General features: G+C 37.7%; 1 protein-coding gene and 1 long non-coding RNA gene across 3 annotated transcripts in view; both read right to left on the bottom strand.

Annotated features, from left to right (window-relative positions):
- Positions 1–909: 909 nt before the first annotated feature.
- Positions 910–14,011, bottom strand: part of LOC103510162 (glutathione hydrolase 1 proenzyme) — a 27,784-nt gene continuing 14,682 nt past the window's right edge. The window contains exon 10 of the mRNA XM_008474807.3: positions 910–1,235. Coding sequence (XP_008473029.2) covers positions 910–1,235 — 326 coding nt within the window. The remainder of the gene's footprint in view (positions 1,236–14,011) is intronic.
- On the bottom strand, positions 9,129–10,958 carry LOC113467845. Of its 2 annotated transcripts, none has more exons than XR_003391785.1 (2): positions 10,270–10,958; positions 9,129–9,894 (listed from the first exon to the last, which is right to left on the bottom strand). It is a non-coding gene; the product is annotated as an uncharacterized LOC113467845 (long non-coding RNA). The 2 variants fall into 2 exon arrangements; XR_003391786.1 differs by having other exon boundaries at positions 10,365–10,955.

The following is a 14,011-nucleotide window of genomic DNA, read 5'->3' on the forward strand; positions in this document are numbered from 1 at the left end:
ATGAGAGATTTCACTAATGGGAGATTTTTCAATGATAATAAAAGCAGTTAATGATCCAAACAGAAGTTTTTAAAAACTCCTTCTTTTAGGATCACAAAAAATGGATCCTTTTTGGACGAATTTACATTTTACTAATACTTAACAGCAACCTCATGGTGGATTTCACCAATGACTTAATGAGAGATTTCACTAACGGGGGATTTTTCGATGATAATAAAAGCAGTTAATGATCCAAACAGAAGTTTTTAAAAACTCCTTCTTTTAGGATCACAAAAAATGGATCCTTTTTGGACGATTAAAAATTCTCCCATTAGTTAAATCTCTCATTAAGTCATTTTTCAACTCTTGCTTTTGTCTCGCCCTTAAGTCTATTCTTTCTCCTCCTCAGATTCAATGGCTATGACGGACGTTTAGATCGCGAGCTAGAGGCTGTCATCATGGTATTGGAGGCATTCCAGGATTTCGATCAAAGGATACGTCTGGATATTATCGGACACTCTGGAGAAACACACTCCATTCCTTTTGTGACGAGCATCAAGAATCTACCCCGTGATAATAAACAGAGACTGGAAGTCATCAAGGTAATTTCACTCCCACAATATATTATCAAAAACAGCGGCCGAACATTATATTTATTTTTTAACTGAGCTTACATAGTCGACTTTGCCAGCGGCCGTAGGCCGCATTACCTTTTACGGAAGAACGAAACGTACACTGGCACTACCAGCGGCCTAAGGCCGCATTTATGCTTAATAATAGATCTATTACCAAAAACAGGGGCTGAAGGCTGCAATATATTTATATAGAAACAAGGTACACTGGCCCTGCCAGCGGCCGGAGGCCGCATTTATGCTTAACAACAGATCTCTTATCAAAAACAGCGGCCGAAGGCCGCATTATATTTATTTTTTAACTTAGCTTACATAGTCGACTTTGCCAGCGGACTTTTCTTCGCATTTTTCTCAAGCTCGCGTTTTTCTCCCTTGAGTTAATTCCTTTCTCTCTCCCCAGACCATGCATGCGCACGCGCAGTTCTGCGCATCCGGGGACTACACGCTCGAGTCTATACAGTTCCATACCTTCTATAATAGATCGAAGCACACCATATTCATATCCATACTTCATCGGGAACAGTTGATGATGTATTCTAGCTGCGTCTACTGATTCCTTCAGAGTATTATTAGACCATAGGTTCATCATAATAACTTGCGCAATACTGGTAGTGATCTTGGTACCTCGTTGGAGGCATTCCAGGATTTCGATCAAAGAATAAGTCTGGATATTATCGGACACTCTGGAGAAACACACTCCATTCCTTTTGTGACGAGCAACAATCTACCCCGTGATAATAAACAGAGACTGGAAGTCATCAAGGTAATTTCACTCCCACAATATATTATCACAAACAGCGACCGAAGGCCGCATTATATTTATTTTTTAACTGAGCTTACAGAGTCGACTTTGTTAGAGGCCGTAGGCCGCATTACCTTTTACGTAAGAACGAAACGTACACTGGCACTATGAGCGGCCCAAGGCCGCATTTATGCTTAACAATAGATCTATTACCAAAAACAGGGGCCGAAGGCCGCATTATATTTATTTTTTAACTTAGCTTACATAGTCGACTTTGCCAGCGGATTTTTCTTCGCATTTTTCTTCCTTGAGTTAATTCCTTTCTCTCTCCCCAGATCATGCATGCGCACGCGCAGTTCTGCGCATCCGGGGACTACACGCTCGAGTCTATACGCGCCTCTATCCAGGATTTAACGACAGAGTGCGCGCAACATGATGATTCTATACTTATCGTACTGAGTGATGCTAATTTGGACCGGTATGGGATAGCGCCCAGAGAGATGGGCGAGGCGTTGAACGCTGAAGCGGCCAGTGTGCGGGCGTACGCGATATTCATTGGGTCGCTGGGAGACCAAGCGAAGCGGTGAGTGTAAATTAGACACCTAAGTTAGTTAATAGCGAGTTTTTGCTCTAGCTCTACAAAGACAGAGATGAGGGAGGGGGAAAAATGGATTTAAAACAACATTTTATGTATATTAAAAAAGAAATTTCCTTTTTTCCACTTTCTTTAGTAGAGCTATAATAGCTTTATAGCTACATATTTATAGCTATAAAAGAGCTAATTTAATAGCAAAGGTTAAGTGCGAAGGGCATCCACTCGTAAAATTTGTAGCCAAAACCAAATGTCAGCCCAAAGCAATCACCCTAGTTAGGATAAATAAATAAATAAATAAAAAAAAACGTTTAACACATAAAAAAGATCAGTGTTTCATGGCCGTTTTTATTTTGCAACAATTAAACAACTACCTTAGATCTCAGACTCATGTGGTCTGAGTTGTAGCATACCCATTCCGTAGTATGTCCCTCATCAGATGGACAAGAGAAGACTTCCCGTTTAGTTGCTGGGACAACACGAGAACACCAGAAAGTAACCCGTTTAAATATTTTTACAATTTGCTGTAACAGGAATTTCAATATTCTCAATACAAATATACATTATTATCTTATCTATATTTTTACAATCGAAAAACGATTGCAATTTTTTGTGTCAATGGCGGGCATCGAACGGTGAACCACAAATGCTTACCATCTTGATCAGCCTGCAAAAAAAAAAACGCCGACCCCGTCTGTACACGGGAAAATTCAAAGAAAAAGGAGAATTTAGTTAGTGGAGAGTCCTCAGAAATCGTATCTTCTGCATACAATGCAGTAATGTTTTATTTGATTTTCAGATTAACTCAAGAGTTACCAGCGGGTCGTGGGTTTGTTTGTATGGATCTCACGGAAATACCTCAGATCTTACAGCAAATATTCAGCGCCTCCCTTCTGACCTAAGGGAAAGAAGTTATGGAATACCAAAGATTTTTTTTAAAGAGGTTTGACAGAGGGAACTGTAACTGCTAAGATCTTATCGTCCCGAAATCGAAGAGAGAAGGAACGCTGAATTGTAGATATTGTTAGATTTTCGTCGACTATAATTTTTGTACCTGTGCCTTTTGAAGATATCAATTTATATGTAAGCCAGCCTAGTTAGCTCAGTTGGTAGTGCGTCTGCCTTGTAAGCGCTAGGCCGCGGGTTCGATTCCCACCCGGGGTGGATTTTATCCTGATGGGATAATGTTCGTCGGCCTAGATACGTCCAATCCCAAACATGGGAAGGAGGACCCTAATAATGACCCTCATGGGGGCTTAAAGTCGTGTGATATTCACACCAAATATTTACTTTCTATTACCTACTACAGTACTACATTATTTTTCTTCTTTTCTTTCTTCAGATAAACCACTACAGCTCACAGTAGAGAGGGGGATAAGACCATAGCAGTTACAGTTCCCTCTGTCAAACCTCTTAAAAAAAATTGTATGTATTGTGTTGTTAATGTTGTTATTTACCTAATATTTTTACGTCATTTATTTATAAAAATATATTTTTGGGGAGTATTATGTATTTTTAATTTTTTGTGTTCTTTCTTGTCAAATTTTTTGTTCTTTTTTAACACTCACAGTATGCTTTGAAAGCTATTCCAATGATCGAAGTTGCGGGTTCGATTCCACCCGGGGCATATTTTATCTTGAAACATTAAACGGAGTGTAATTGGCCTTCATGACTATTTTCCACCTACGTGCCACGCTCAACGTTTCTTAACTTTAGGAACCCCTGCGGAACAAATTCCAACAGTGAAGAAAACCAAACTCAACGAATAATACTTTAAACTTTTCGTGTCTTTAATTACAAAATACAAATTTCCTACACTATAACTTGTAACTTTAGCACAATCAATAATCAATTAAGACATATAATCGATTAATGGCTAGGACCACAATTTAAGTTTAAAATTGATTAAGTTCTTGGATTAACCACTGGCTTTACCTGGCTGGGGGACGTTAAACAAGGAGGATACCAGCCTGAAATTTCCCTTGCTAAAGAAATAGCAAATGTTGAGTGCGAAGGGCATCCACTCGTAAAATTTGTAGCTAAAACCAAATGTCAGCCCAAAGCAATCACCCTAGTTAGGACTGATTGAGAGGCTGACGAAAAAAAAGACGTTAGCCATTACAATTCCCTCCATTATTTTATCCTGCTATCCTCAACTGGCTAAAGTTATTACAACTCTCTAAAAAAAGGAAATCATTTCGTACTAACCAGCTTCGGAGTAGACCACAATATTGGCAGTACCATGATCTTCACTGGGCACAAACTTGGCGTTGTAATGTTCGATATCTTGCCACGTTCTATTGTCAGATATCTGAGAGCGTATCTCTTGAATGAAGTCCTGCGATTGCAACTGCTGTACAACCTAGGGGAAAACGACACATAGGTAGAAAAGAGTAAAGTTTTAGCTTTAAATCTTTCTTTTCTTTTCGCTTTCAGGATGATAAGACCTTGGGCAGTTACAGGTCCCTCTGTCAAATCTTTTGGGGGGAAAAAAAATGTAGGCCTAGCTACCTCATTGATATTGGCTGGCTAAGAGGCGAAGACTAAAAAAGCCATTCAGAGTAAGCTTGGAAGGTAGCACGTCTGCCTTGTGAGCGCTAGGTAGCGGGTTTGATTCCCGCCCGTGGCGGATTTCATCCTGAACGGATAATGTTCGTTCTCGGAACGGCTGACTTTCTCCTATCCTGTCTTCCTTCTCTCTTTGATTTACGATAAGATCTTAGCCGTTACAGTTCCCTCCAACAAACCTTTTAAAGAAAGTCCATTTGTCCATTGTCAAATTTTGTAAAAATCGGAAAAACCTCTTGGGAGTATAGTGGAAAAGAGTAGACAAACATTAAAAGAATATTTTCGGGTTGAAATTTAGATTTTAATTCGTTCAAGGACCACTTTTTACTTTCCTTATCCTATAGGAAGGAAAGTAATAATAATAATAATAATAGTGCTTATTTATACTGCTCGCATAGGACTGAAAAGTCCCTTTACTCCAGCAGTAGGCTACTACTATTATTGTGGTCAAATTCTCAAATTATATTGAGGATAAAATTCCATACCTCAGCTGGGATTGAACCCACGCCCTCCTGTTTACCAGGAAAAGAAGAGAATTAAGTAAATTTTGGGAGAGAGAAATTTTGGGAGAGCAGAAAGTAGATTGGTAGAGAGGAAACTGAAAGAACTTTTCGTATTTCACTTGAATGAACAGAAAATAGTTGCATTTAAAAAAAAGCTCACTCCTAAAGGGGATTTAGCTAAAAATGGCCAAACAAATAACCAACTGGGGAACAAAATAATCTATTAATAATTACTATAATAAATAAAATTATTTATTTCTCGAGTGTTCATTCTTTGCAGATATGTATACGATGTTGCAGGTGTTACAAGAGTTGACACTTCAGATCAAATAATGCAGATAGTTTGCGGGTTGTTCCACCCGGGGTGGATTTTATAATGAACGGATAAGGCTCGTTCTTGGAACGGCTGGCTTTCTTCTCTCGATTTCGGGGCGATAAGACCTTCGTTGTTACAGTTCCCTCTATCAAACCTCTTGAAAAAAATCTGGTGTGAACATCACACGACTTTCCTTATCCTATTGAATGATGCTTGTTTTTATCTTATATTATAAGAACGAGATCCATTCACAGTTCACAGTTCACGTTTCACATTTCATAGTTCACACACTGATCGCTCTATCTCTAGAACCACAACACCTAGAAAGCTGAAATTTGGTAGGAATATTCCTTTTATGGTCTAGGTGTGCAATAAGAAAGGATTTTGCGAAAATCTAAACCGATCCTGAGATATGATCAATTTTTGATCACTAAAATCACCATAAGAAATACACAGAGTGCAAAGACTGCGGGAGAGAAAACTTTTCCTCGCTCCCCTAATATTTGAGTTTCGTTTATGTTTTTAGTTTGACAATAGGGGACGAAAATATATGAATTTGAGACAAAAAATATCGAAATTTTACCCTCAATAAGTTAGCGCACAGATGGCACGTTCAATGCACCAGTTCTCAATGGATCACAGAAGATAACCAACATTGCGCGTGGTTGGTACCCGGATGGGTGACCTTCCAGCCTAGTTAGCTCGGAGGGTAGCGCGTCTACCTTGTAAGGACTCGGTTACGATTCCCTCCCGGGGCGGATTTTATCCTGAACGGATAAGGTTCGTTCTCGGAACGACTAACTTTCTCTTAGCCTATCATCCTCTCTTCGATTTCAGGACGATAATACCCTGACAGTTATAGTTATCTCTATCAAACCTCTTAAAAAAGTGTTTAAGGTCCCTCTTGAATATTAAACTTTACCAGGATATGTTAAATCATACTCACTTGTAATTGTTCATATCATTCTCAGTAATAATAACACTCTAACCACGCTCTGCTACCAAAAAGAGAAGAAAAAAAAAGACCTTTTCTGCCCCGGTTATTGGTGTCTTTCTAATTATTATGTGAGTTCTCGGTTATTGGTGTCTTTCTAATTATTATGTGAGTTCTCGGTTATTGGTGTCTTTCTAATTATTATGTGAGTTCTCGGTTATTGGTGTCTTTCTAATTATTATGTGAGTTCTCGGTTATTGGTGTCTTTCTAATTATTATGTGAGTTCTCGGTTATTGGTGTCTTTCTAATTATTATGTGAGTTCTCGGTTATTGGTGTCTTTCTAATTATTATGTGAGTTCTCGGTTATTGGTGTCTTTCTAATTATTATGTGAGTTCTCTTAACTTTAAACTTATAGGACAAATGTTTCCGACATTTTACTTACTTGTAATTGTTCATATCTGCTTCGGTAATAATCCCCCCGGCCTCCTGAATATCCTTGACAAAGGCCTTGGTCAGACTGCCATTGTGTAAGGCGTCGCCTCCCTCCTCGGCTATAATGGAGAATGTCTTAGCCAGGGCCGGCCACACGTAGGTATCGTTCTCTACCTTGGTCAGGTTCTTTTCATTGATGAACAGGGCCCTGGAAAAGGTAAAGAGGGAGTTAGTTAGCATTACTAAGTTGTTGTTGTTGTTTTAGCGGCTTTAGCTTTTGCCGAATGGTGATGGCAGAATACAGAAAAGATCTTTTTGTATCAGCCATACACCGGGGTAATGGTCTCTAGCCATGTTTAATTGGCTCGTCCTGAACCGTAGACAAACATCGTGAGGACTTGTGCTTGGTCTTTAAAAGTAGAACCCTTTGAAAAATTGTCGGCTAGCTAGGCTGGTTAGGGTTGGCCGTTCTTCTCACTGGTTGCTACTCCATGAAAATAGCTAATCAATTGTCCTTAAAAGGCTAAGTAAGGACAATGGAGGAGTTGCAATTGGGAAAATATTATTGATAAAAGGTCGATTCCTACGTAAAATGTTGTGAAAAATCCAAATCTGAGGTCAAAACTCGGAAAATGTAACTTTAGAAGGTCGAAAATTCAATTTTTAATTGCCGTCCTAATGAAAAAGTTCGAAGAGTTATGACGTCAGATTTCACGTCAAAATGCGCAGAAACGCTTGCGCACAAACAAACGAAGTGGGAGTCATGAATTATGACGTCATCCCCGAATTCGCTAACGAAAAAAACGCTCCCTTCGCGGAGTAAACAATGCAAACTGCTCAATCCCCGGAATTCGGCAATTGAGCAACTGTAAATAGCTCAGTCCGCGGATTTATGAAAAAGCTCAATCGCCGAAATCGGCCATTGAGCATGATGAGAAAGAAGAATAAACTGCTCACTCCGCGGAGTGGAAGTAAGAAATGCCAGACCACGGATTGTGCCAATTCGAGGATTGAGCCTAACATAAATACAAAATACTATGTACGTGTTGTAGTAACATATGTAGAGCTTGATTAAGTATGCTATACACAGGTCGTAGGTGCAATGATACGGCTCTATTATTTACTCCAGCAATTCTCAGGCGGGGGTACGCAAAAGACTCTCCGGGGGTACCTACTCGAGAAAAAATTGTGTAATGGCGGACAAAAGCAAATATTGAATTTTGACGGCTCATCAGTCCAATACAGTCCAAAAAAGTACTGAATTTTGACCTCAAGGTACTGAAGTACTGAATTTTTTTCAAAAGGTACTGAGTGTGTTTCAACCTAGGTATGGGTACTCGGTACTCATTATGATGGTGGCGGGGTACGTGAGATTAAATCCGGGTGCCCAAGGGGTACGCGGCCGAACAAAGGTTGGGAATCGCTGATCGACTCTAAGCTCTGTTTCCTTCTAGAAACTCTATGGAAGATAAAAAAAGACAAAAGGAAGTTGGCAAATTATGTCTTTGCCTCTTTTGTCTTTTGCAAATTAGGTATTAGATTAAATTAGAATCAATTGAGTGAGTGTGAGTATATAAACTCACCTTACTTAGTAAGTGGGTGCTTTTTTTTCAACAGGGTAAGTCGGTTTTTCTTCTTAAGCCGTGTACACACATAGCTGACGCCGACGATCGACGAGGTGAAGGGGCGTCGACTATGTGTGGTCACAGCTTTACATTATTATTGTTGTTGTTGTTGGTGGTGTTTTTTTTTTTTTTTTTTTTTAAAAAAAAAAAAAAAAAAGATGAGTGTTCCACCGCCGTTTTTATTTCGTAGCAATTGAACAACTGCTACATTAGACCATAGACCTAATGGAAAGCGTCTTAAGCGGATGTGCGGACATGAAAGGCCAGCGGCTGAGTATTAAGTCACCCCAGTGATTGTGTATGATTTTCAGATTTACTATCAATTTTACGGATTTTTGTGCAGATAAGGTTCTCTGTGAGTACTCAGGTATGATTCGTCATAACTATCCACACGGGTTTTTGATGAGCAGTCGACGCACTTTTCGCAAGAACAGTGACATGGTTCATTTAACTAATTAAAAAATAAATCGTTAGTAGAGAAAATAGAAGATAATAGTAGGTATATAAGAGATTGTTAAAGTGGAAATATTAAAAAAAAAAAAAAAAAAAAAAAAAAAAAAAATAGTTTAAAAAGGAGTGGTTACAGCAAAAACCTACTTTTCCTCGAAGTTAGGTAGGCATTAAACCACATAAAAAAAAAAAACACTTTTTCTCTTAGAAATGGGTACTTATCTACCTATTAAACATAAATGTGTAGATATTACACCAAAAATATAGGTATTACACTACTTTCTTCCAAGAATCTAAAAGTATCCAAAAAGGGGAACTTTAAAAGTACTCTTTATCACAAGGTATGTCACATGTTTTAGACTTAGCACATTAACTAGACAAAAAGGTACCTAGCAATTGTTGTGAGGTAACTAGGCTGATCACAAGGTATGTTGTATCACAATATCACATGTATCAAATAAAAACACTAGTCAGTCCAATTAGTCCAAAATACGTATAAAATAAAAATAATAATATAAAATAAACAACCAATCAGTCCAAAATAAAATAAACAATGTGTAAATAAAATAAACAATAGTGTAGGTAATCTAATTGGGTCACATTCTTATGCAATCATCAAAATGTTCCAATATTTCAAATCAAAATCAAACTCAAGTTATAAAGAGTTATTTTAATTATTAAAACTTAAATAGTAATAAAAAAATCAATATTTCAAATCAAAATCAAACTTAAATAAATTAGTTTTTTTATTTTAATTATTCAAACGTAAATAATGCAAAAGTTTTAGGCTGTCTCTTTATTAAATAAGTACTTGGGGAGGTATTTAATTTTGAGAAATCCACTTGTGTCAGTAAGAACAAAATAAAAATAATCTAATAATTATAATAAAAAATACTTGTTTGTTAACTCGAAACTTAAATCTACTCAAGTACGAAGGTGTTGATTGGCCTTTGCAATCTCACACATGCAAAGGAAACGCGGTACAATTGCGTTCATAACGTAGGCAGGTAGGTATGGTTGTAATCTTTCTCTTATCAAACAAACAGAAATGATAAGAATATCCTTTATAATTTATTACACGTGATAGTTAATTTAAACTGATAGTTAGTCACTATAAACTAAATAGTTAAGGGATTTTAGAAAATGGCCCCGATATAGAGCCCCTAATGGTCCAAAGGTACCCAAAATCTTAACGTAACTAATTCAGGGAATTTATAAAAATGGCCCCGATAGAGCCCATAATTGTCCAAAGGTGCCCCTCCCACAATCCCCGAAAAACTCACTGGGCCCAAATCTAATGAGGACATTTCCAGAGTTATGGTGAAACGAAAAAACACACAGATAGACAGACAAATAAAGAAACAAACAAACATATAAACAAACCGACGGATAGACAGACCAACAAACAAAAAGATAGACAGGCAAACCAACAACACAAACGAACAAACACACAGATAAATATACAAACAAACATACAGATAGACAGAACTCACTCTGTTTGTTGTTTTTTTTAATTAGATATGAACTTCTTAGAAGTCAGATATTGACTTGGGAAAACCCTCGCTTAATCTTAATTCTCGTTACCTACGAGTATTTGAATGAATAATGAGAAAATTTGAGCGATATGAATCCAAAAGTTATCTATGAGTTATCATCGAAATGAACCTATTTATCAATTAAAAATACTATATCAAATTAAATAAAGAGAGTGTAACAAAGAAACAACAATAAACATTAAAAAAAATCTACTAAAAAATAGACCTAGTGTATTTAACATCAATTAAGATGTTATTTTCAAAAATCTTTTTTAGAACGAGCTAGTTATTTAAAAGATCGCTTTTGGCACTCAATTAAAAACTAATCTTTTTTTAGCACTTAATTAATAATTCATTGATTGTTTTTAACACTAGACTTGATTAGACCATTATTTTTAGCACTCGTGTATTTTACACAATCACTTTTATCACTCGCAAAAAACACTGTCACGCAAAGATTAAATCGAAGAAGACACTAAATATAAAACTTGGACTGGAACAAAAACACGTAGAATATATTCTACTACGAGGTATTTATCAATAAGAACTGACGAAAATAGTGCCACATGAGGCCTAGGCGTACATATCAAATGATACTATCATAGTCAACATAGTTAAGTCCTCATCAGGGTCGGGTACGTTATCCTTTTTAATTCGTGGAAATAGCAAGTTGTAAATATGATTTCCCAATTGTAAATACCCCATCTTGTGGTCAAACATTTTATGAACATTGAACAATTAACAAGTCCTAAAATATAGCAAGAAGTTGCAAGAACTAAAATAAGTCTTAGTTCTTAGAAAGTAACAATGAAACATATTGACAATAAAGTGCCCGACAAAGGTCACACACAAAAGTCGGATTAAAAAATATTTAAAGAAGAGGCTTCGGAAATAATTGGCTTTAAGCACACCCACACTGGTTTGAAATTTAAATGAATAGCTCACCCCTAAAGGGGATTTAGCTAAAAACAAGGAATAAAGAAGGAGAGGAAAAAAGATCTTCAGCTTAGGTTTTCTAAGAAAAATCTCTAATATATTTAAGGTTCGTTCTCGGGACGGCCGGCTTTCTCCTATCCTGTCTCTCTTTGAGATCGGAAGCGCGTCGTGGTTCTTAGAAAGTAACAATGAAACATATTGACAATAAAGTGCCCGACAAAGGTCACACACAAAAGTCGGATTAAAAAATATTTAAAGAAGAGGCTTCGGAAATAATTGGCTTTAAGCACACCCACACTGGTTTGAAATTTAAATGAATAGCTCACCCCTAAAGGGGATTTAGCTAAAAACAAGGAATAAAGAAGGAGAGGAAAAAAGATCTTCAGCTTAGGTTTTCTAAGAAAATCTCTAATATATTTAAGGTTCGTTCTCGGAACGGCTGGCTTTCTCCTAACCTGTCTCTCTTTGCTTTCGGGACGATAAGACAGGGTATGCTATAACGCAGTCAACCCAGCTTGAAAATAGCAATAGCATGACTACTTCAGCCCTTATTTAGGAGACCTATAGCCCATTCCTGACTAAGTGACCAAGTTTAGTTCAACACCTTGGCCCATCACGCATGCACAATATCGCGATCTCGGCCCTGGACTACAGACTTAGTGAGGAGAGATTGATTCAAAATTTTATTTCATTGAGACAATATTTACAATGATGACTAGGTAGTAGATACCTATGTATATACATACCTAGTAGTGTTACTAACTTGTACCTATGTACTATATGTATGTAGTTATATGTACATAATACAGGGTGGTCGGATTTTTTTTTTTTTTTAATACTCAAACCATAGATCCAGGAGGTCAATACAAGACTTTTTTTACTCTATGAACATATGCCCTAAAATGCTTCCTAACCGAGATAACGAGCAAAAAGTGCAAAAGTTCGGGTTTCTCTATTTTTCTTACTAATGATACCTACTCACCTTTCACTTAGGAGGTTAGAATGGAAATAAAACAGTCGGAGGCCGTACATCTAATAATGAAACCGAGATATTGGAACAAGTTCTCCTGTAGGACGACAGTTGATCTTGGAATCAAAGCCTTGTAGGGGCCCTGCACAACTCTGGTGTAGTGAATTTCAAGCATTCTGGCTTGAATAAAATTAAATCTGCACACCCAAAGCTCCACAGGCACGGATTTAGGTATGATAACAGCTTTTGATCGATATCTCGGTTAGGAAGCATTTTAGAGCAATATGTTCATAGAGTAAAAAAGTCTTGTATTGACCTCCTGGATCTATATTCTAAAAAAAATTCCGACCACCCTGTATATATATGTATTGATAGTTGTGAATAATATTATGCATTTATAGTGATAGAGGGAAGAGGTTTGATAGAGGAAACTGTAACTGCAAAAGTTCTTATCATCCCAAAATCGACGAGATAAGAGAATGAGGACAGGATAGGAGAAAGCCAGCCGTTCCGAGAACGAACCTTGTCTGTCGAGGATAAAGTTCGGCCCGGGCGGGAATCGAACTCGCGACCTAGCGTTTACCAGACAGGCACGCTACTCTCCAACATAACTAGGTCGGATAAAGAGTCTCTTCACTCGACCAATTCTTTTTTTTAAGAGGTTTGACAGAGGGAACTGTAACTGCTATGGTCCTATCGTCCCGAAATCGAAGAGAGAAGGAAGACAGGATAGGAGAAAGCCAGCCGTTCCGAGAACGAACCTTATCCCATCAGGATAAAATCCGCCCCGGGCGGGAATCGAACCCGCGGCCTAGCGCTTACAAGGCAGACGCACTACCAACTAAGCTAACTAGGCTGGCAGACCAATTCTTGAATTCTCTCTTTTTTGGGCTGCGCTTCCAAGCTAACCAGGCTGGCTTATGTTCTTTACTACCATGTGTTTACAAAATGATATAAACACACAAACCCAGAGATGGTTTACAACTCTGACTACATTTTTGTTTACATTTTATAAATCATTGAGACTGAAGGTTCAAACTTTGTTTACATTCTTTATACAGTAGATAGGTAGTTAACTAATAATTACATTAGGCACATTGTTCATAAAGCAGTAGGTAGGTATGTAACTATTTTGTTGGGTAAAATGCTGATAAAAGACCAAGTAGCTCGTCGGTTTACTACCTGAACCCTTAGAATTGTTTGTTTGACATGATTAAATTTACCTATTTGAGATTTTGACCACATAATAATGGAGTTCTAAGGGTTAGGTGGTAGAAAACGCCTCCGGCGTTAACCTCGCCTAGTGGTTACCTTCCACTCAAGAGTCTATTATTATTAAATTACTAGCTGAATTCCGTCGCTTCGCTCCGGAATCCCGCTAGTTCATCCCGAGGCATGGCCAAACTTGTAGAAAAGGCATGGCCGAACTTCTAGAAAATAATAAAAATACGGTCGCGCTGCGCGCTCCCTATTAGCTGCATAGTTATCAAACTAAAAACATAAACGAAACTCAAAATGTTGGTCGAGAGCGGAACATTTCTCTCCCGCAGTCTCTGCACTCTGTGTATTTCTTATGGAGATTTTAGCGATCAAAAATTGATCATATCTCAGGATCGGTTTAGAATTTCGCAAAATCCTTTCTTATTGCACACCTAGACCATAAAAGGAATATCCCTACCAAATTTCAGCTTTCTAGGTGTTGTGGTTATCGAGATAGAGCGATCAGTGTGTGAACTATGAAATGTGAAACGTGAACTGTGAACTGTGAATGGATCTCGTTCTTATAATATAAGA

The sequence above is a fragment of the Diaphorina citri genome, unplaced genomic scaffold, assembly GCF_000475195.1.
Source record: "Diaphorina citri unplaced genomic scaffold, Diaci psyllid genome assembly version 1.1 scaffold567, whole genome shotgun sequence".
NCBI classification, from domain to species: domain Eukaryota; kingdom Metazoa; phylum Arthropoda; class Insecta; order Hemiptera; family Psyllidae; genus Diaphorina; species Diaphorina citri.